The sequence below is a fragment of the Sciurus vulgaris genome, assembly GCF_902686455.1.
Source record: "Sciurus vulgaris genome assembly, chromosome: 11".
Lineage (NCBI taxonomy): Eukaryota > Metazoa > Chordata > Mammalia > Rodentia > Sciuridae > Sciurus > Sciurus vulgaris.
In genome coordinates, this window is record NC_136472.1 from 21,776,503 (window position 1) to 21,800,979 (window position 24,477).

The window sequence follows — 24,477 nt, forward strand, 5'->3', positions numbered from 1 at the left end:
CTTACACAAATGACAGATGAATCCAGTGAAGTTAACACAGCTCTAACATGAAAATATCCAATGATATTTCCATTAGATTGAAGAATATATTTAACTGAATAAGCAGGAATAAAATCATTCCTTGAAACATTTCTCAAACCATATAAATTTAAATAGTTTGCAATAGTCACATGAATAGTAATGTGCTAGCTAGATGGCACTCCTCACCAAAATAAGATCTTTTTCTCTCTTCCTACCTCCCTGTCTCCCTCCTTCTCTCTTTCTTTCTCCTTTCCTTTTCCTTTCTTCCTTCTTTCCTTCCTTCCTTTGCTCAGGTGGTAGGCTGGGGCAGGATGAAGAGATAAAAGCACAGTCCTTAATCTCAGAGCTCATAACTCCACACTGGAGCATTGAACCAGGGCTGAGAAGGCGGAAAGAGCAGGGGCAATCATTCTGGAGGAAGCGATAATTATAATTCCAGTGCCCTGAGACACATCACCAGGGCTCTTCAGCTGCTCGCTGTAAACTAATCTGGTTGGGTTTCTTTACTTTCCAGCTGCAATAGACACATTCTCCTCTGAGATTTTTTAATTGTAAATGCCCTGATACAGTCCTTACCTCTCTCAAGCATGCGTTTAGATTTTAACTGAATAGCTCCATCCCAGAAAGATTTTCCCCTGCACATATAATTTAGACATTTTTCTCTGAATTATAGTCCAAATCCTTTTTTTGTGTCTGTTTCAGGATTGATTTTAGTTTTAACATCAATTATTTAATCTGGATATTCTATTTCCAGTAAATATAAAATTTACCACAAGGACTACTGGAGTTAGGATGGAATGCCAGGCACTTAAATTTACAAAAAGACAATTAGTAAACACTCATTAAATCTCAGTATAATTAATATTGAATCAAAGAATAAACAGATACAATTTTTACACTATTGAAAGGACCAGGAAAATTTTGCAGAAGAATGAATACTGTATATTTATTCAAGAAAAATAATAAAGCATGACTCATTTGGAAGACTGCAACTGTTTTCTTATGATTAGACTCTACAACAAATAATTGTATGGTCAGATTAAACTTTGGGACACAACTTTTGTTTCTTGTGCATCGTGCAAATATAATTTTACAAAAATTGTACATGGATGCATAGTATATAAAAGGACATTATTTAAAACCAACTTTTATTTTTCAGTTTCTCCAGGGCTCCTTTAACATCTTTGTTCCGGAGGCTATAAATCAGGGGGTTCAGCATGGGAATCACAAGGATGTAAAACAGTGAGCTCATTTTATCTTGATCCAAAGAGTAGGAAGAACTAGGCCGGAAATACATGAAAAGCATGGTGCCTTGGAATATTGTCACTGCAGTTAGGTGGGAGGCACAGGTGGAGAAAGCTTTGAGCCTCCCCTCAGCAGAGCGGATCTTTAAGACGGATGAGATGATATAGCAATAAGAGACCAGGACTCCGGAGATGGTACTCACTTCAATGAATCCAAAAAGGGCAAATAATACCAACTCATTGACTTGTGTGTCAGAACAAGAAAGGAGTAAAAGTGGAGGTAAATCACAGAAGAAATGATTAATCTTGTTAGACCCATAGAAACATAAGCAGAATGCCAGTATTGTATGTATCAAAGCATCTGCTGTTCCCACCAGGTAAACCCCAACCAGCAGCTGGGAGCACACCCTGCTGGACATGTGCACGGCATAGCACAAGGGGTCACTGATGGCCTTGTACCTATCAAAGGCCATCACTGCCAACAGCATGCACTCAGCATCTATGAAGATACAGACAACAAGGAATTGCAGAGCACAACCAAGGAAAGGGATTGATTTGTTTTTGGATAAGAGGTCCACCAGCATCTTGGGCCCAACTGCAGTGGAGCAGCAGAGGTCAGAGAAGGAGAGGTGGCTGAGGAAGAAGTACATTGGAGTGTGAAGCTGGGAGTCTGCTCTGATTAAAATGATCATTCCAAGATTTGTGAGGAGATTAATGAGGTAAACAACCAGAAACACAGAGAATAGAAAAACTTTCATTTCAGGGTTATCGGTGATTCCTGAGAGAAGGAATTCAGTTAAAGAGGAGCAGTTTCCCTTGTCCATTCTTCTTAGTAAATAGTTAAGAAAATCATCAAAGCTGTGAAAAGTTAGGGTTTGATTCTTTTCTGAACAGTAAAAATAAAAGCTTATCTGTAAAGAAGAACATAATTTCATTCTGTAAATTGTTTATATCCAAGACATAGGTTAATTTTAAAAATACATTATGATATTAAAAAATATATTGTAGGAACTTTATGAGCTTTGATTCTAACTTTATATAGAACCTGGATGTGCAACTTGTCTGTTCCTCTATCACCCATTCCCAGACGACGGAAGCCTCCAGCCAGATGCTAGAAGAGTGAACATTTTATATCCCTAACCTGTAGTCTGTCACTCACCATCACTGGTTGACCAGGCTTTTATTTCTTCTGTGTATGTTCCTTCTGATTCCAAAGGAAATAGTCCTTGAAAAGTCAAAGAGGAATTATAAAAGGAACTGGTAAGGATGGACTACAACCAATCACTTGCTTGTTCCTGATTTTTAAATTGATGTTTTCATTGAAATGAAAGTGTGATGATGGACAGTCAATGTTTTGCAGTTGTCTAAGCTTCAGTTTCTTTTGGTCAGGTATGATCGATGTCTGGTTATGGTGTGTTAGGTGATGGTGTGTCTGTGTGTATCTACTTGTTGATGTATGAAAACTGGAGAGTGGTCATCTTTACTCCTTTAAATATTATGGTATGTGATACATATGGACTCCAATTTACATGAATTGGATTGTAATAGGTCACTTCTATTATTATTTTAATACAATGAAAACAAATCTTTAATTTACATGTACTACATCACTTGAAGAGGGATTTTAAAAAATAGAAGGTTTACTTGTGAATCTTGATTAAAATACAAATAGATAAATCCTTTACAATTCTTCTACAAATGAGAAATACAGTGAATCCAGTTAACTCAGATTAACAAAAAAAAAATCATTGACCACAAGACCGCACGGTGTGATTCACAGAGCAAGCAATCATTCACCTATACATTTTACAATACTTGATCTCTGTTTTGTCTGAAGGTCAGAATTTACTTTTTCTCTGTCCTTCAAACAACCATTCAGAAACCTACCTGAATTGAGCATGTCTTTCTGTCCTTCTCTCTGGCACCTGAGCAATAGGATTACGTTTATTTCCTCCCAATGTCTGTTGGACTTATATCTTCTAGACCTCTGCCTCAGTCTTTTGTGTTATTTAAACATGATTAATTAGTTTCCTGGCTCAGTATTTTCCCCTGAGAATACTGCAACAAATTTAGCAAACAACATGCTTCACAGCAATCGTGAGTCACCTTCTTCTGGTGAAATCTGACATCTAATAAACTGAAATTTATAGTTTGCTTAACATGCTGGAATACAGACTCCACCCCCAGGTCGTCTCCTTCCCACACCATTTGGAAACGTGCTAATCTCACACACTGCTTTGTCATTAATCACTGTGCTTCCCCCACAGATCCATGCCACCCACCCTTGTGTCAATTATTTTATGGCTGTGAGTTCTCCACTATACCTAGTATGCTTTGTGTGAATTTTTCACTCATGTGTCTTTATATTCCCAGAATCACTAGCACACAGGTTTCTGTGAGTAATGAATCAGGAAAGATACATTCTTAAACATATTCTGTTAAGACTATTAGACTGATGGATATGCGATGATGAGTAGAAATAAACAAACTTTGAGGTCTGTTTCTACTAACACAGTTCATGTGTACAATTGATGCTTCTTTTTTAAAAACGTGTTTGACAAAAAAATCAAACAAAGCTGACATGGTGACATAATGATCTGTAGTCTCGTTGACAGGGGAGGCTGAGGCAGGAGGATCACAACTCCCAGGCTAGCCTGAGCTACTTAGCATGACTCTTAGCAACCTGGTTAAGACCATGTCTTAAAAATAAAATAGAAAAATAAAAAAGGGCTTTGGATGTTGCTCAGTGGAAAAGAACCCCTGGGTTCAATACCCATTATCAAAATGGTATTTTGAAACAGAAAAAAAAATCCATGTTCCATTCATTTCAAAAATAATTTATACACAATATCATTTGAAGTAGCTCTTTGATGAATGGGAGTTACTGGAAGTGTGAATTTTGTGTGTCCTTAAAATCTCTGTAGTTACCAGAATAATATTCTATCTTCTCTCAATCTTGGTTTACCATCTTCACTTTTGCCTTCATTGGGTTTTTGCACTGGGACGAAGAGCTGAATCCTCATTCACATTCTTTTGACTAAAGAATGTCTACATTCTTCCTTCTGTAAATGTGCTTCTTTAGCACCTCTCCATTTAGTGATGAACTTGTGAGAGCAAAACTTAGTAATGTAAACATAGACCATTATGAAGATTCTAAAAAGGTAACATGTTTTCATATATTATTTAAGTTGTCTTTGTATATATTATCATATATTTGAAATATTACAGTTTGTTTCCCTCATTATGGAGAAAGAAAATGGGAGATCCAGAAAGTATCAAGAAACTTCTGGGATTCCATCTGCTTCATATCTGTTTAAGATCAAAGCAATTTCTCTCAATAGATTTCTAACTAGAATGTAATGAAAAAAAATTTCCCTCTTTTAAAAAATAAATAATTCCCTTCATTACTATCACAAGTCATTTAGGTGTTTATGTTAAATTCACAGAAATAATGATCAAAGTGAATCTTAGATGTCTAGAAGTTTGAAGAGGTACATACTCAGTGCAAGATTCTGCAAGATTTTGAGTACAAAGGGAGCAATAGAAAGGACTGCCGTTTTAATATGTAATCTGTTCGTCTGTTTTATCTGGATGCTTATTTTTTAATGTTGGTTTGAAGTGATCTGCCATATTACACAATTCCAGAGAGCACTTAAAAATAAAATAATACTCATAATTCTCCTGAGTCATGTACCATAGCAATATCAGAGTGACCTCTCTGTGTTGGTCACATTCAGAAGCATATTTTATAATGCATGAATCACTGCAGGATGCACATATTTCCATGTGCTAATGAACTTATTTATTTTCAATATAAAGCAAATGAATGAAAAATTTGCATGTGCAATAATAGCATATAAATGTACAAATATATAAATATACATTTATATATATATGTACATATACCCCCCCACACACACACACACAAATTCAGGAAATCCCTGTATCATCTGAAACCTCATCTGGGATTGGAGAGGAATCTAGTCTTTTTTTATCAAAATGTCTTTAAAGATGGATAATACCTTGAGTTAAAAGCATTAAAACCATTTAAATGTTCTTGACTAGAAGAAAGGGTTCCTTTTCACAGGGTTGGTGGTGGTACTGGGGATTAACCCAGGGACTCTCGCCACCATCCCTTTTTTTACCTTTTTATATTTTTTTTTTAGAAACAGGGTCCTGCTGAGTTTCTTAGGGACTCACTGCTGAGGTTGGCTTTGAACTTGCCATCCTCCTGTCTCTGCCTCCCAAGCTGCTGGGATTATAGGTGTGCACCACAGTGCCCCACAAAGTTTTCTTTCTGATACTTTTCAAATTCTTTTCAGATTTTATTGTTATTTTGTGGGTGATGGTGCTGACACAAACATAATAAACTTACCGCTGTAGAAAGCATTGCTAAGGTATGCCCAAGCTAACTCCCACCCATTAAATTGAGCTGGTGCATTTGTGTTGCCAAAGAGCTATGCTACAACAATCTATGCTCTTGTGAGTATTTAAGAAATGGGAATTATTTTTCATCCAAACTAATTTTCCCATCAGGTGATTCCTTCTCTCCAAGAATAGCATATCTCTTTAGGTCAGGTTCTGTTTAGGTAGAACCTAAATTTGTTTTCCTTTACATATCTGCCCTTGAAGGCCATTAAGTCTAATGAATATTTGCTTTAGACATTGGTTGACATGAAAGAGGAATTAAACTTAGAAACACTACGAGACGAGAGGAAGGAAATAATGAAAATCAAACCAGAAACTCCAGGAAAGAAGAATGACTTTGATGTTGTTTTCCATAGTTCTGTAGAATCCTAAAATGGAAGATTCATGATCCATTCACTCAATCTTCTGAGTTATACATACCCTAAAATAATTCCAAACCATGACTTTTTAAATGCATAAATTCAGTGACAAAGTGAGTTCACTGAATTTTTGGACATTTTATATAGAATTCTAATTTTCTTTCTCTCTAATGAGTTCACACTCATTAAACATAATTAAATGTTGCCAGTTTAAAGCTCAAATTAGTCTTTAGAATCTGTAATTAAGTTGAAATAGGAGATGAATCAATTGAAAGAAAATGTGCACCCCATTTATATATATTCTTTGATATACTTCAAACAATGTTTTCTGTTATGTTTGTTTGTATTATCTTTTTGAGTTATAATACCATTGACTGACTGACTTATACACAAAAAAAATGTTATCTCAAAGTTGAGGTGGGCAGTGCACAATCAAGGCACAGACAGATTTAGTGTCTAAGGAAAGCTTACCTTCTGGTTCATAAACTGCATGATTTTCAATGTCCTTCCGTAGTGGAAGGGGTGAGGGAGGTCTCAATCCCTGCATGATAAAGGCAATTATTTAACTTTTAAGAATCTTGCCCTGTGAATTCACCACTTCCTAAAGAACTCACAACCTAAATCCAGTGTTTAGAATCTCAAAATATAGGGAAAGCAAGCCATAGCTGTGCTCATGGCTCACAATTACAAAAGAGTAGGTGTTAACTGAGAAAAATGTGGTAAAGGTGGAGCTCTAAATAGCTTCTTATTTGAAACAAGATTCCTCACAGTTATTTTCTACCATGATGCCATTCCCTAAGTTGTCACAGTATCCCACATGCCACCTTGAAAACAAATGCTCCTTGAGTTTATTTCTATACTAAAATTTCACAAATGGACATTTCATACTGTCAGCTGGAAACCCTGAGAGTCCTGGTGGCTTGTAGGTTCTACAGTTGTAAGGCAGGTTGAGGGTTGAAGGACAGGCCCAAGAGGGTATAGTTAAACCGGCTAACTGGACTTCTGGCCAAACATGTTTTAGTATATATTCAAGGTCATGAACACCTTGACTCAGCATGTGTACTCAAGGTCATGAGCAGCAGCTTGTGAGCATGTACTCATTAGGTAACCTGTTGGCTCTGGGCCTTCTTTGTTTGCTCTGCATATAAAAAAAGGGCTATGGAAGAACTCAGAGGGCTGGGGTTGGGGCTGCCTCCAAATAAAGTATGTCCACTGTCCCAACTGTGCCTAACATCTTCCACCTTCAGGAATCCTAACCTTCCTTCTAGGATCTGAGCCTCTGCAGGACAGGGAAGTTTTTGTGTGAGACTAAAAAAAATTTTTTTTTTTTTTTTTTAGTTTTGTCAAGAAACTCATGCAGCACCTTCCTCATCAGAATACTGGAGCAGATAATGATGAAAAAGTAAATTTCGGGGGCATACTCACGTGTATGCAGTTTACTTCTCAATTAATAACCACTTCTTTCTAGGTCCATTATATTTGTATCCATGATCATTTTGTGTGCCTTCTTAAAAGCTGTGGGGTATGTGTAGTTAATTTTGCTTCAATTATTGATTGAACAGTTAGGTGTTATGGCATCTGGCATTTTATTCTTTTTTTTATTAGTTTAATTATTTTTTAAATTTTACAGACTACATTTTGATTCATTGTATGCAAATTGGGTACTTTATTTCGTTTCTATGGTTGTGCACGATGTAGATTCATACCATTTGTGTACTTATACATGTATATAGGATATTGATGTCTGTCTCATTCCATCATTTTTCATACTCCCCATTTTATTCTTATTAGTTAGTTTCCCCATTTTGTTTCCCAGACATGATGCAAGCGTGTTGGCTAACAGGGATTGAATTCTCAGTCATGGAGCAAAAAATATGCTTATGATATGCTATTAGAGATATTGATTTAAGAAGGTGGGCTGTAATGTTTTAAAGAGGTAATTGTGAATCATATTGGAAAATGTTATTGACCAGAGATGGGACTGGGGACAAAGGAAAGGAAAGCTGCCTAGAGACAGTGATGGAGGGGTATTTGGCAGACACTTTGGGGCATTCAAAGATGTACCCGGGCCTTTTGAATTGCTTTCTATAACTTAACATGTTTGGACTCCTTTATTTCTAACATCATGAACCTGTTCACCTCATCTTTCCTACCTATTAAATCCTAGGCACCGACCCTTCTCTCTCCCCAACAAATATCTGTTTTGATCTAAGACTAATTGCATCCAAGGAAGCTTTCCATGTTCACACTGGATTTAAACGTTCTGTTCTTAATTTTATCCAAGTTGATTTCTTTATTTTGGGATTGCCTTGAGACTTATGTGAGCTGAGAGTTTAGTTAATGAAAGTGTGTTACTTTCACTAATATATAAGATTCATTGGTAAATAAGGTAGTAGATTTGCCATGAAATACAAAGAATCTAAATGCATTAAAAGGAAGTTAGTAGCCAGGCACTGTGGTGCACCCCTGTAATCCCAGTGACTCGGGAGGCTGAGGCAGGAGAATCACAAGTTCAAAGCCAGCTTCAGCAACAGTGTGGTGCTAATAAGCAACTCAGTGAGACCCTGTCTCTAAATAAAATCCAAAATATAGGTCTGGGGATGTGGCTCAATGTTCAAGTGCCCCTGAGTTAAATCCCCAGTGCCAAAAAAAAAAAAAAAAAAAAGGCAGTTCATATACACGGAATAAACCATATAGTGATTTAATTGAGTGGAAGAATCAAGAAATAAAACTTTGAAATTATTGAAAGTATCAGAAAAATTTCCACAAAGATGACTGTATATTGATTCATGACAAGTAATGAAGCATAACATGTTTGGATATCTGAAAAGTTTTCTTGTGATTAGACTTTTGCAGAAACACTTATTTTAGTATATTAAACAATATGACACAACATTGTTTATTATATTCTGCAATATAATTTTGCAGAAAAACATACAACTATTAATAGGTACATATGTACACATCAGGAAAATATTTAAATGCACTTTTTATTTTTTAATCTTTGCAGGGCTTCTTTCATATCCTTGTTCCATAAACTATAAATCAGAGGGTTCAGCAGGAGAATCACAAGAATGCAAAATAATGAGAATAGTTTGTCTTTATTTAGAGTGTAGGAAGAATTCAGCTGGAGATACATGGAAAACATATTGCCCCAGAAAACTACAGCAGCAGTTAAGTGGGAGGTGCAGGTGGAGAATGCTTTGGATCTCCCTCAGTAGAGTAGATCTTTAAGACTGAAGACATCGTATAGTAATAAGAGACAAGGACTCCAGATGTGGTACTCAGTTCAATGAATACAAAAAGGGTGAATGTCATTAACTCACTAATGTGTATCTGAGCAACATGGTATAATAGAGAAGAAATATCACAGAAGAAATTATTAACATCATTAGAGTGTCAATGTTTTATGCATTAAAGCTTCTGCCAATTCTACCAGGTAAACTCCAGTCAACAGCAGGGGACAAACCATGTACCTTTCAAAGGCCATCACCACCAACACTGGGCACTCAGAATCAGCAAGGACCCATGAGATAAAGTACTGCAGAGCACAATCAAAAGTGGAATTCATTTGTTCTCACAAAATATGTCGACCAGCATCTTGGTCCCAATTGCTGCAGAATAGCAGAGGTCACAGGAAGAAAGGTGACTGAGGATAAGTACACTGGTGTGTGAAGCTGGGAAGTCACTTTAATTAGCATATTAGCATGATTATTCCAAGATTTCCCAAAAGATTAATGAGACAAGCAAGCAGAAACATGGCAAATATGGATAATCTTAATGCCAGTGTAAATGAATTCAGTCATGGAGGAATTTCCCCCATCCATTTTCCTTTGTTCTTGTGTAAACTTAAAAAAATCCCAATAATGTTATATATGTGTCTAATTAATCTGTATATCCATGGATTGTCTGTAATGAAGAATAACAACAATTCCGTAATTTTCTTTTTAATCCTAAGAAAAAAATATCTAGTCATGCATTACTCTTTAAAATGTATCTTATCTATTTGAAAAAAGTAGAAAAAATTCTGAAATAGCAGTTGAGAAAATTTGAGAACTAGATGTCATCGAAGAGGGATAGAACTTTCTAAATGATTTTTAATTTCTTGGGACCTTACCTTCCTTACTTCATGAAATCTCAGTATGTTTTCAAATATGGAATAAACACCAACTACAGTAAGACTAGTCTGCAAGATATAATAACAAACAATTTTGTAATTTTGTGTTTTGTAAAAACATTTGCAAGGACACAAAATCATACAATTATGATTTTCCTCAAAATCATCATTGGTTAAAAAAGTATTGTGTTACTTCTACATATACTGAGCATATCTCTAATAAAAAATTAAAATTGTTATATTTTTCATAATCAATGTGCTGTTTAGTATTTGGTAAAAAATAAATATTATTGACTTCTATTTTTCAGGAAATATATTATGATTTTACCACAAGTGTGATTTTACTACAATAATCGGAATCCAGGGGATGGATATTTGTGGGTCCCCTTGACGTTTAGGTAACTATGGAAAATGTTTCAATTGAGTTGAAATTTACATATTTTTGTTTGTAATATGATACTTCAGTTATCTCTTAACACAAAGAAACAAAATAAAGTCCTTAAATTTATATATGTTTCTATACAATGATAAAATGAACTAAGGGTTGCTTGTGAACCCAGATTATAACAAAATAATTAAAAATTATTTTTTGGACACTAATAAGGTCAGTGAAAGTCTTTTGGTTTTCAGTAGAAAATATCCTTTTTGAGCAATAAATTTCAAAATTTATCAATCAAAATAAGCTGGCATTAAATGATTTACTTTATAAAGCTCTCATTTTTTCCCCAAAAGGTATGGGTCATTTTTACCCTAAATTTTTAAATTTGGAAATCAGAAACTTTCTTAAGAGAAGCAGTTCTTTGGTAGACAAACACCGGCAGATAGTATATATATAGTATAAAGCTATTTCCTTCAGACTTTGCCATTATGCAAAAGTAATATGATTAATTATATTATGGTTCTTTATTTTCTCCTGTGAGTGCATCCATGTCATTAGTAAAGGTTGAGTTTTAACTCTTGACATTGATCATTGAGTTGATCTATATCAGGATGAAAAGGGCAAATTAAATTAGTAGGATTAAAGTATTACACACACACATACACAGACACACACACACACACACACACACAAACTTAGCCACTTCTATTATTTGAACTGTGAATAATTCCCACCTCCATGCTTGGTTTGCATGTGAAGTGTCCCCCAAAAGCTCATGTGTGAGACAATGCAAGAAAGTTTGGAGGAGAAATGATTGGACTATAGCCTTAGCCTAATCAGTGAAAACCTTTTCTTCCTAAAATTGTTCTGGCCAGATCTTTTAGTCACAGCAGCAAAAAAGTTGACTAAAGCATCTGGGATCAATTGTTGGTGTACCTTTGGTGTCTGTGGTCATCGTTTCAGTACTAGAAGTCAAGCTAAGCCTAGTAATCCATATACACTGTTGGTGTATTGTTCAGAAAATACCAGAAAAGTACTTACAAAGCCTTACTCCAAAGCTCTCATTGAGGCTGGATTAGGCTGAGATGCCTTGTCCATAGTTACTAGCCAGAAGTCAGGCCCTGCTGGAATTTGCCTGACTCTATGAAGAATCACTATGGAAGGTTCCCATGTTGCACCTGAGACCACCAATCTTTCCAAGCTGGATCACACAATGCACCCATAGGTCCCATAAGAAACACAATATTGGAACAAGACCAAGGTCCACAGTTCAATGGGTTGCCAAATGCTTATGTAGACTTGTGACTCAAGACAGTTTAAACAGCCATATATTATATTAGCTTAATCGAAGCCTGAAATACTAGGGCTACCTGTCTGCTCCTGGAACTCAAGCTATTTTAGAGCCTCTGTCCACAAGCAGGCTTGGGGATGGGGCTCCTTAGGTTCTGCCCAGGGTTTTATTTCTGCATTCCAACACTAAGTTTGAGGGCAGTCTTGTGTTTACTACCATGACTTACCCCCCAGTGAATAGGGTCATGTACTAGGCTATGCTGCCTGAATTTGGAATGAGTCTTGTGAGAACAGTCCCTTGGCTCCCTAAGCTGAGATTAATCTGAATCATATCTGAGTCTCATGGCCACAAGAACATGCACAGTTTCAAAGATTTACTAAGGTTTAAGCAACAGCTAGTGATGATGTAAGCCAAGAGATTTCATCTCACTGGGGTATGGGTCTCCCTGGTACTGGAAGCCCATTTCAAACACTGACCTGGTGAAGTCTATATTGCCTGGATTTGGAGGATGGTTCGTGGAAGCAGTCTCTTGGCCACCAAAACTGACGCTAAGCTGGGTCACGTCTGAGTCTCACAGTAGAAGAAATTTGCTCCATCTTAGAGAGGTGGGCAGGCTGTGACTTTCGTCCATTGCAAGGCTGAAAATACTTCAGTTAGTCCCACCGGCGCCCAGGTCTCTCCCTGATGCTGGGTCTAGTCTATAGGCCCCCTCTGTGATCTCTGGCTGTTTGAAGTCTCAAGTTTCTACCAGGTCCTGGGGCTCACCTTGGCAGGCTTGGCACTGGACTGTGACATAAAGTCCTATACTAGCGTTCATGGATATCTCCCCAGCCAGTAGAGTCTGGCTCCACCAGTCACCTGAAAATGAGTTTGGCTTCAATTCAGTTATGTGTTAGCTGATATACCTGTAAATTATCTTAACCAATAGGAGTATTGATGACAAGATTGGGGAAGTATAGAATCAGGACACTTTACCTGATAATTTGATAATTGCTTACTGGAATCTGAGGATCAGAGTATCATGGGAAAGAGAAGTGATATCAAACTACCAAAGACAGAAGTTTTTTTCAAAAGAAAATAAACATAAAAAAAATGTGCACACACACAGGAACAGTGAGAAACAAAACACCGTTCACCCGGATGTGAGACTTTGAATATACCAAAGCCCTGGAAGAAAACTGAAAGATTGAGGCTGGTTTACTAATTAGGTGATGACCTACTTGTCGCTGGCACCATCTAGTGTGTGGTACAGGTAAGAACACTGTAGGTGCAGTGCCAGGGGAAACCACTTTGCCAATCACTCCTTGCCAAGCACAAAAAATGTGAAAGAAAGAACATTTTCTGGACAGACTTATTTCTTTTAAAAAAAATGCTTTTTAAAATTTATTTTTATTGGTTATTTTAGTTGTATGTAACATTCAGATTCATTTTCACTTAATTATACAAAGATGGAATATAATTTGCTCCAATTCAGTTCCTAGTGCTTCCTCTTCCCCTGTTCTCCTCCCTCTACTCTACTAATCTTTCTGCTATTTACTTATCATGTTTTTTTCTGATTAGTGTCTTGTGGAGATAGAGAATGGTGAGATTCATTGTAGTATATTCATATATGTACCTAAGACATTTAGTTTAGATTCCTTCCGCTTTTCGTCTCTTATCCTGTCCCGCCTCCCTTCCCCTCAATCCCACAGATCTAGTCCACAGATCTTCCTATTTTGATGGAATAGTCCCCTTTATTCATTTATCTTTTTCTCTTTTCCCCTTTATTTTTGACTAGCTTCCACGTGCCAGAGAAAAAAAATTGAACCTTTGACTTTTGGGACTGTTTTATTTCACTTAGCGTACTAGAGACTAACGTCTTAAGGCTGGTTCAGGGTGGGCATTCTATGTATTTGGATACATTATATTTTTCTGAAAACCTTTTACTTTAAATTAGTTGCAAATCCCAATGTCTTTTTTCTAAAGACTGTTTCCACCCAATTCCTTGTGTCTATTAGTCAGTACTATTAAATGTGTTCAGGAAGTTGTCCATTCCTATGGACACTGTTTGCCAGCTCCATTTGATGTCTTACTACAGCTTAATTCCATGGTGAAAGACTTTTGTCATTATCCAACTCTTTATGAAAATCATTTTTAAAGATATTATTGTTTTCTCTATTTTTAATTTTTTTGTGTCATTTTTAGCAGTACTGGAGAAAGTGCTCACCGACTTAGAAACAGCCCCAGTCAAACTCAGAAGTTCAAGGATTGTATGTTTCCTCTCCTATGTGGAAGCTAGAGAGGAAAAAGAAAAGGAAAGTGGGGGCAGATCTCCTTAAAATCAAAGGGACATCAGTAGAGGAAAGGGACCACGGGGTGGGAGGAGGGAAGGGTGAGGGGGAGTGCTAGGAGTGATATTGGCTAAAATATATTGTTTTATTTTGTGCATTTACCAATATGTGACAACAAATCCTATCATTAAGTGCAATTATCATGAACCAATAAAATATGTGGGAGAAAAGAAATTATTACAGTTATTTTAAAATCCTTGTTTGCCAACTCAAATTTTGAGCCAACATGCATTCTATTTTAGAATTTCTTTTCTTGTTTATTGGTCATAGGTCTTGCCTAGTCTGTTTATGTCCACATTGAGTGATTTATTTTCTTATTATATGCCATCTTTTGAATACAAAGATTTTCCAGATGATTTCTTTTATTAAAGAGGACTCAATTTTTCCTGTGTTAAAATTTAGACTGAAAACTCAATCCCATCAACAACTTATTAGAACTGCACCTTTCTTTCGACTTTGGGAAGAGGCAGTTTCCCTCCATTTTACCCTATTTCTATTGCTTGGCCATCCTGACCTTTTTTGTTGTTAATCTTTTTAGATCTACATGAAAGGAGAGTGTATTTTGACATATTATACACATACGGAGTATAGCTTATTCTAATTAGGATCCCATTCTGTGGTTCCACACGATGTGGAGTTACTCTACTCGTATATTCCTATATGAACACAGGAAAGTTATGTCCAGTTCATTCTACTGTCTTTCCTACTCCCATTTCCCCTCCCTTCCCTTCATTCCCCTTTGACTAATCCAATGAATATCTATTCTCCCCCCATCCCCTTATTGTGTGCTAGCTCCACATATCAGAGAGAACGTTTGACCTTCGTTTTGGGGGACTGGCTTATTTCACTGAGCATGATGGTCTCCAATTCCATCCATTTACTGGCAAATACAATACTCTCATTCCTCCTGATGTCTTAGTAATATTCCATTGTGTATACGTGCTGCATTTTCTTTATGTATTCATCTGTTGAAGGGCACCTAGATTGGTTCCATAGCTTTGCTATTGTGAATTGAGCTGTCATAACATTGATGTGATTTTGTCACTATGGTATGTTGATTCTAAGTCATTTGGAAGTGGGATAGTTGGGCACAATGGTGGTTCTGTTCCAAATTTTCTGAGGAATCTCCATACTGCTTTTCAAAGTGGTTGCACCAGTTTGCAGTACCATCAGCAGTGTATGACTGTAACTTTTTTCCCCACATCCTTGCCAACCAACATTTATTGTTACTTGACTTTAACTCATCAGCTTGAGGTCTTTGTCTCTTCAGCAGAAAGAACTCAAGAATGTCCACTTGCGTTTCCAGAGATTTCTGGCTTATTGCATTAATCTTCCACCACAAGTAGTGTTAGAATGTTGTGAAGATTTTGGAAGCAACTTCACTTTGCAGTTGAGGTCCCGCAGATCTCTGCCTGTGAAATTCTAATCTTGTGCTATTACCAGAAGCTCTGCTAACTATTCTGACCACAGTTGCAGTCCTCCTGGAAGAGCCATATGATACTCTTTGCTGTGAGATGCACCTAGATTAGCAGGCATTCTCTAAGGAATGTGATTAAGGGTCACAGGTGTCAAGTGACAATTCCCTGAGGCTTTCACACTTCTTTTATTCTGAAGTCGTCAATCCCTTGCAGGTCCTTTTAGCCTTAGTAGAAACAGGAATATTCCACTTCACTTCTTTGAGCTTTCATAGTGATGCTAGCTTATTATAAAATTTGAAGTTCAAGGGACATTTGCGGGTCCTCAGCTCAACTCTGAATGATTGAACCCTGAATTATATTCACTCTAGCCCATATTGATGAGTTCATATATATGATGCAAAAGTGGACTCCCCTAATATCATCAAAGTAAAAATTCGATAAGACAAAGCTTAGTTTTTTGCTTGAAAACTGATTAAGAAGAACACCAACCCCAAAAAACCTTTGCAGTGTCTAGGGGAGAGAGGAGGCAAGGAAAAAAGTCCATTAATAAGAGGAAACCGTGCTTCAGGTGTACCTTTCAAAGGGAAATTTTGATTGAGATTAGATAGAGAGCAAAACAGAATAGTCCATGTTGGTAGGAACAGCAAAGCAAGAATTTGGAGGAAAAACATTCAAAGACTTTAAGGAACAAAGTTTCTTTAATGTATTCCATTGAAGAAGCTGTGGGTAGTTCAGGAAATTTCTGCAATGAACGATTGAAGCATTTGCATGAAACTCCTGAAAAAATTAAAGGATTCTTATGAAAGCAGAGGAACAGCAAGGTCATGAGAATGCAAACATTCTCATGTTTCTTTAGCATTCACCTGCTTTTTAAAATAATTTATCCAAATGAATTTCATGGCCACTTTTTCTATCTCTATGAAAAAACACCATTGGAATTTTAACAGGAATTGCATCTGTACAGCACTTTCGGTAGTATGTCTTTTTTAACAATATTAATTCTGCCCATCCAAAAACATAGGAGATCTTTCCATCTTCTAAGGTCTTCTTCAATTTCTTTCTTTAGATTTTATCGTAGAGGACTTTTGCCTCTTTTGTTAGATTGGTTCCCAAGTATTTTTGGTTTGTTTGTTTGTTTTGTTCTTGTTTTTTGAGGCTATTATGAACGGGATAATTCTACTAATTTCTCTTTCAACTAATCCATTATTTTTGTCTAAGAATATGATTGATCTATGGGTATCAATTTTATATTCTGCTACTTTGCTGAATTTGTTTATGAGTTCTAGAAGTTTTTGAGGTCTTCTAAATATAGTATTCCATTCTCAGAAATGTTGAAATCTTTTTTTCCTATTTGTACCCCTTTGCTTTCCTTATTTTGCCTAATTGCTCTGGCTAGAGTTTCAACAACTTTATGGAATAGAAGTGATGAAAGACAGTGTCCTTGTCTTGTTCCAGTGTTTAGAGAGAATGTTTTTAGTTTTTCTCCATTTAGAATGATGTTGGCTATGGGATTGTTGTATAGAGCTTTTACAATGTTGAAGTATGTTCCTTCTATCCCTAGCTTTTTCTAGTGTTTTAAATATGAATTGATGCTGTATTTTGTCACATGCTTTTTCTGCATCTATGAGTTAATCATGTGATTCTTTATTTTAAGTCTATTGTGAGGTGAATTATGTTTATTGATTTCAATGTGTTGAACCAACCTTGCATCACTGGGATGAACCCCATTTGATCATGGTGCACTATGTTTTGCTATGCAATTTGCCATATTTTCTAAAGAATTTTGCTTCTATGTTCATCAAGGATATTGGTCTGAAGTTTTCTTTCCTTGATGTGTCTTTGTCTGGTGTAGATATCAGGGTAATGCTAATTTCCTAGAAGGAGTTTGGAAGTGTTCCCTCCTTTTCTTTTTCATGGAATAAGTTGAGGAGGATAAGTGTTAGTTCTTCTTTGAAGGACAGATAGAACTTGACTGAGAAGTCATCTAGTCCTGGACTTTTCTTTTTGGTAGGCTTTTGATGGTGTCTTCAATTTTATTGCTTGAAGTGGATCTGTTTAAATTTTCTGTGTTCTCCTGATTCAATTTGGATAGGCTATATGTCTTTAGAAATTTGTTGATGTCTTCTAGATTTTCTACTTTACTGGAATATAAATTTTCAAAATAGTTTCTGATTATAGTCTGTATTTTGGTAGTGTCCATGGCAAAATTTCTTTTTTCAACACAGATTTCATTAATTTGAGTTTTTTTGTTTGTTTGTTTGTTTGTTTTTTGGTTTTTTTTTCCCCCCCTCTTTCTCTTGATTAGCTTGGCTAAGGGTTTGGAACTTTATTTTTTCAAAGAACCAACTTTTTGTTTTATTGACTTTTTGGATTTTTGTTTTGTTTTGTTTTGATTTCATTGATTTTAGATCTGATTTTAGCTATTGCCTCTCTTCTACTGCTTTTGGTGGTGTTGTTGATTTGTTTGTCTTTGACTATAGTTTTGAGATGTAATATTAGGTTATTTGTTTGGTGACTTTCTTTTCTTTTAATGAATGAGTTCAATGCAATAAACTTTCCTCTTAGAATCACATTCATAGTGTCCCAGGTATTTTGATATACTCTGTCATTATTCTCATTTACCTCCAAATATTTTTTTTTTATTTCTTTCCTGATTTCTTCTACTAATTTTGGGCATTCAATGGCATATTATTTAGTCTCCAGGTGTTATAGAGTAGCCTCTATTTTTTATTTTATTGTTGATTTCTAATTTCATTCTATGATAATCTTGCATATATGTACATATATATATATATTTGTATTTGCTAAGCATTATTTTGTAGTCTAAGATATGATCTATTTTAGAAAATGATTGTGTGCTGCTGAGAAAAAAATTGTTTTTAGTCATTGATGGATAAATCATTCTACATATGTCTATTAAGTCTAAATTATTAACTGTATTTTTAATTCTGTAGCTTTTAAATTTAATTCTTTTTTGGAAGATCTATCCAGTTATGATAGAGTGTATTAAAGTCACCCAATATTATTGTGTTGTAGTCTATTTGGTTATTGAATTTGTGAAGGGTTTGTTTGATGTATGTAGATGCTCCATTGTTTGGGGTATAACTATTTATGATTGCTATTTCTTGTTGACGTACATATAGGATGAATTACAGTTTTAAGTATTTAAACTATTTGCAAAGAACATCTATAATAAAGAGGTTGCTATTACAAATAACCCCAGTATTACTGGGAGTGAAAACTACCTCTTCAAATTAACACTGACAGTATTTGTAGTATAATTACCAATGATTATTTAGAAAAAAATTAAAATAAAAATAACCCCATTAACAATCATTTCCTAGGAGTCCCTTGGAAATGAGCTTGTTTGGATACTTTCAATTATTAGGTCCCCAGTGACAGGTGAATCCATGTCAAAGTCTTTAGTCCTGCTGGTGAATTTGTTCATTGAGGCAGTTGGAAAACAGCTCCTTTCTTGGTAATTGGCTTCTGTAATTATTATATCTGGCTTTCATGAAGAAAAATTGGGCTTGGGGGCTGTAGGTGTAACTTAATGGTAAAGCTCTTGCCTAGAATTCAAGAAGATCTGGTTTAATCCCAGCACTAAAAAGTAAAAAAAAAAGTAAAAAAAGTAGGGTGTTGTATTTGTGGTTCTGAGAACAAGAACCACTAACTTGTGTGCAATTGGGAAAACCTGTTTATTTCTACTCAGTATCATGTCGATGAGATAATTCATCTGTGTCACTCTGATCCAGTTTGTACAGGATCCAATGCATCTCTGCTTGAATACTGCTGTGTCACACACAGGAAAACACACATGTCTGCCTGCCTGATACTTTTATTTCATAACCAAAGATTGTTTGACATGTGGGAAGAATTTAGTGAATCCAGTAGTTTGATGATATCATTGTGTTAATTTCCTTTGAAAACAAGCATTCAAGATCCTCTTTCTTCCCTACCTTTCCCATCCTCCATTTTCCCTTCCCTTTATCCTGTCTCTAAGTAGAATCCTTAGACAATCAGGAGGAATGACCAGTTTGAAGCTCTGAAGAGAAAATGCCCTTCTTTTTCAGTCAGGACTCCAGGTGCCTCTGCCTGTCTCAGAGTGCGGCCCTGCTCACGTTCTGACCACACTCACTTGCTCTCATGGGCTTTCGCTGGGGGACACCTGAGCTAGAATCACTTCTACTCAGTGCTGATTGAATGACCTTGGTATTTCACCCTAAGCGGCAATGTTTTTGCCTCAAATATGGAGTTTATAGAGAGCCAGTGTATCATGAGGTTTGGGGTCAGGATCTTTGATACCAATCCTCTTTGGGTCACATTTGTAGATCGCAGATTCTCTAAGCTTCCCTTTCTATAAGAAAAAGAGAATCATGAGAGTAACCCCATTATAACTTTGTTAAGGGTTTTGCTGACACATAGTTATAGGTAAAATGTTTAGAATATTTTCCTTACACAAAATCAGCATGATATAAAGTTTGCTGTTTACCCACTAAATGCCATTCTGTCTAAGGAATGACACATGGAATGATAAATAGGCAGATAGGTAGGTGGTAGACAGATATAAGTTCCTACATTCACCCACACAGAAACCATGAGATAGTTTTTACCCTCATTGTGGTGTAGATTAAGATAATGTATAATAAGATAATGTATAATAAGATAATGTTACACAAAGTCAAATTTTCATTGGTCAAGATAGACTGGTAGCCAAAATCTTACTAACTCTAATGAACCAAACTTGATTATTTTACAATCAAAATAAAAATAAATTAAGCACTGTCCTGCCACAGAGCAGCATTGCATTCACTCCTGGGAGATAAGGTAGAAGAGCACCTTGAGCAGGTGCTTAAGCTTCTAGTTATCAACCCTCTCCTGTTCAACATGCCCCTGCTGGGACGTGGTGCTCATGATTAAACAAGATGAAGTCATTAGCCCTGCTGCCGCCATAGCACTTACTACATAAATTAGGAAATGATCCTGACACATTTTTAAGCCCTTCCTGTCTCTCTGGGGTGACGCTAACATAGCTAATGGGTCCCTTGCCTTTTTGAAATTATTTTATGTGTTTCCAAGTCCATTTGTTGAGTTTAAGTTCAAAATTTCTTTTACTTCAAAGTCACATTAATTCAACTTACAAGTACTTCAAGTTCGTTCTACTCTTGGAAATATTCTGAGAATTTGAAAGCAGTGAAGGAAATTTTCTCAGACTTAACAAATTATATTATACTGCCACAAAAATAGTGGCTTTTTCTGTTTGCTTATTATCTTAAAATAACTGGAAAATATATAATTTAATTAGAAGTTAATTTTCCATGAAATGCTGTATCAGTGGAATAATGTTCACTGATGATTCACTGATGCTATATATCAAAACTAAAAAAACAAGCAAATGATTTTATGTTCATTTTATTATGTGGACAGGATGGTATTACCTAAAGTTTTCTCTTGTTAAAATTATATTCAGATCTGATATTTACTGATGCTTGTTTTTATTTCACTGATAGTGCTTTTACTTTATATTTTTAAGTATAAATGCTTATCTAGCACATTTCATTAAAACATTTAATCAACATTGTCAAGAAATATAACACATTAGGGTAAATTAAATCTTACACAGAAAAACATTTTCCTAAAATTCTCATTTTATACACACTCTAGGAATCAATTTTGAATTTTATAAGTAAATATATATATGTGTGTGTATATATATATATATAATTACATGTTATTTATACCATTCTAGGTCAGTCCATTGATTTATTGCTTAGTATAATTAGCCAACTATTATTTTATGTCCAAAAATGTTAGTGGAACCAAACATTAATTCCTACACACAGGGAGCCATTTTTTCAATGACACAATCACTAATTGAATAAATAAATAAAGAGATGCAACTGTGAAATCTGCTAACCACTAAATTATGAAATATATCTGTTATTGTTTAGATATGAGGTGTCCCCCAAACTCTTACATGTGAGACAATGCAAGCAGTTTCAGAGGAGAACTGGGTTGTAAAAGTCTTTACCCAATCAGTGATTTAATCACTGATAGTGATAGGGATTTAATCAGTGATAGGGATTAACTGAGTGGTAACTGAAGTGGTGGGGTGTGGCTGGAGGAGGTGGGAATTGGGTGTGGTTTTGGGTATATATTTGTATCGGGTCTTCCTCTGTTTCCTGATGATGTGAGCTGCTTCCCTCTGCCACACTCTTCCCCCATGATATTCAGCCTCACCTCAAGCCCTGAGGAATGAACCTGGCTATCTATGGATTGAGAACTCTGAAACTGTGAGCCCTCAGATAAACTCTTCCTCCTCTCCAGTTGTGCTGGTGGGGTCATTTAGCCATAGCAGTGAAACAGCTGATGGTATGTTTGATTAATTACTTTTATTAAATAGTACATTTATATTTCTTCTTTCATCCATAAATTTTAGGAGGACAGAATTCTCACAAAAGGAAAATCACACAGAGGATGGAATTTACCGATGGAAACTAGATCTTGGTCACTGAATTTATTCTGCTGGGTTTTCCAACTTGCTCTGAACTGCAGATTGTCCTGTTCCTCGTATTTCTCATGTTGCATGGTATGATTTTAATGGGAACCACGGAATTGATGCTGTTAATCAGGACTCATCCACACCTTCGAACCCCAGTGTATTTCTTCCTCAGCAACCTGCCCTTTGTAGACCTTTGCTATTCTTCAGTCATTGTACCCAGAATACAGATCAATTTCCTCTCAGAGACCAAATCTGTTTCCTACTCTGGGTGCGCCCTGCAGTTTTATTTCTTCTGCACTTTTGCAGATGCTGAATCCTTTATCTTGGCTGCCATGGCCTATGACTGCTATGTGACCATCTGCCACCTCTTACTGTTTGCAGCCTCATGAGGTCACTGGGCATCTGTTTGTGTCCCATCGTCTTGTTGTATGTTAGAGGCAACATGAGCTCCCTGGTTCACACATCCTTTGCCTTTATTCTAAAATACTGGAGAAAAAATTAACCATTAACCATTTTTTCTGTGACCTCCCTCCCCCGCTTAAGCTCTCCTAAACAGACACATCTCTTAAGGAATGGCTCCTCACCTGTCGCATTTGGCAGCTTGGTGTACATTATCTGCTTCATCATCATCATCACCTCCTACTATTTCAACATTCTCTCAGTCTTAAAGTTCTGCTCTGCTGGTGGGAGGAAGCAAACCTTCTCTACTTGTGCCTCTCACCTGACTTCTGTGGCCATCTACCAGGGCACTCTTCTCTTCATTTACTCCCATCCCAGTTCTGTGGATGCTCCCAACACCGATAAAATTATCTCACGTTCTACACCATTGTCACCCCAGTGCTGAATCCACTGATTGATAGTTTGAGACATAAGACATAAAAGATGCAGCTGAGAGGGCTCTAAGATCCAAGGTAAATTCTTCATGAGAAATAACATTTCAAGATTCATCTAATTCCCCAATGTGTGACTCTAATTGGGAACTTGCACCACCTTACCAGCAGGCACACAACTCCTTGCATGACAGGCTTTTATCAATTTGCTTTTTCACACAATCAAATGCTTCGTATAATCCCATGATAAAAGTAAACATTAAAAAATAGCAGCTAAATAGTAGTTGTTCTTCAATAAGTCTTTGGCCACAGGCTTAGGATGTGTGTTAAAATGGATTGGGTCATGTTATCTTAAGCGATATAGTAAATATTTCAGAGAAATGTGTATATGTAAGTGTGCAGAATATCTCACAGTGTGAACTTCTGGGCAAGGGAAGAAGCAAGTCAGATCATCTAGGTTTATATGTTAAGTCCGTACCTGGTGCATTGAAAGGGTTACTTTACTTTTCCTTGCCTCAGTTCATTTATCTGAAAATTAGAAAGAATACTTTTATATGATTCATTGATTTAAGTGATCAACAGTGTTAATACATTTAAGTGCTAAGAATAGTGCCTATATAGCATCACCATTTGAATGATTTTTATTTTATATATTCATATTGCACATTAATAAGAAAGTACATTGTATAATAAGATGGTGACTGACATAAATATTTGGAAAGAAAAATTTAAAAATACTTGAATAGAGTGCAGTTCAGTGACTTTTTAAACAATATTCTTGTATGCTCTGTGGGCTTGGCGGCGGGACTAAATGTAAGCTCGGCAGGCTCCACCGGCAGTTAGTGGCCAAATAAAATCGGACAGAAAGTGGCCAGGGCAAGCTTTATTGGAATTTGGCTCTCAGGTGAAATTCCCAGACCCCCGGGGTATAGGGACCAGAAGAAAATCACAGGTGGCCCTGGCTGCCCAGGGTTTTTATAGGCTGGGATGGGAGGGGGTCCTGTTGAGTGACAGGTGGACGTGAGGAGTCAATGGAACTTTCTAGCCCACTTGATGGTCACCTTTGGTGGGCTGGCCTTTGTTCCAGCTGCTCAGCTCTGCCACCTACAGTTGCCTAAATTCCAACCTAACAATTATACACTTAGTTTACCCCAGAGTATTTTGGAAACTTGTCTAAATAGCAGCTTGAGCAACATAATGAAAAGCAAACTTATTCCCTATCTTTTTTTTTTTTTTATCATAACAAAGTAATGCTAAAAGTATGGGACATTTTTTCTGTGGCATCTCAAAAACAGTCTAAGCCACTATTGTTATGATAGTGTCTACCTCTGTCTTCTTGGGAAGATTATTTCAGTGCTATGGTGGAACACTCTAATACAATGTGCACTAGAAGTCTGAAATTGGAGGATGCCTATCCTTGCAAAATGAATATCAGAAATGGATACATTTTGCTGTGCATAATAGTATTCTGTGATAATAAGTATCTATAATCTTTGATCTGGAAATACCAGAGTAAAAGTATATTTGCATCAATATTCTATTTGTTACAGCCAGAATC

General features: G+C 36.3%; 1 protein-coding gene and 1 pseudogene across 2 annotated transcripts; one reads left to right on the forward strand and one right to left on the reverse strand.

Moving 5' to 3' along the window:
- Positions 1-1,156: 1,156 nt before the first annotated feature.
- LOC306639053 (olfactory receptor 5W2-like) lies at positions 1,157-2,089 on the reverse strand (the record flags this gene model as incomplete). Its single annotated transcript, XM_079102494.1, has 1 exon — positions 1,157-2,089. The coding sequence occupies one exon, from the start codon at positions 2,087-2,089 to the stop codon at positions 1,157-1,159; it is 933 nt and encodes a 310-aa protein (XP_078958620.1).
- Positions 2,090-22,040: 19,951 nt separating this feature from the next.
- On the forward strand, positions 22,041-23,015 carry LOC306639217 (olfactory receptor 5I1-like; annotated as a pseudogene). The gene has a single exon. The product of its transcript is annotated as an olfactory receptor 5I1-like (transcript).
- Positions 23,016-24,477: the final 1,462 nt, after the last annotated feature.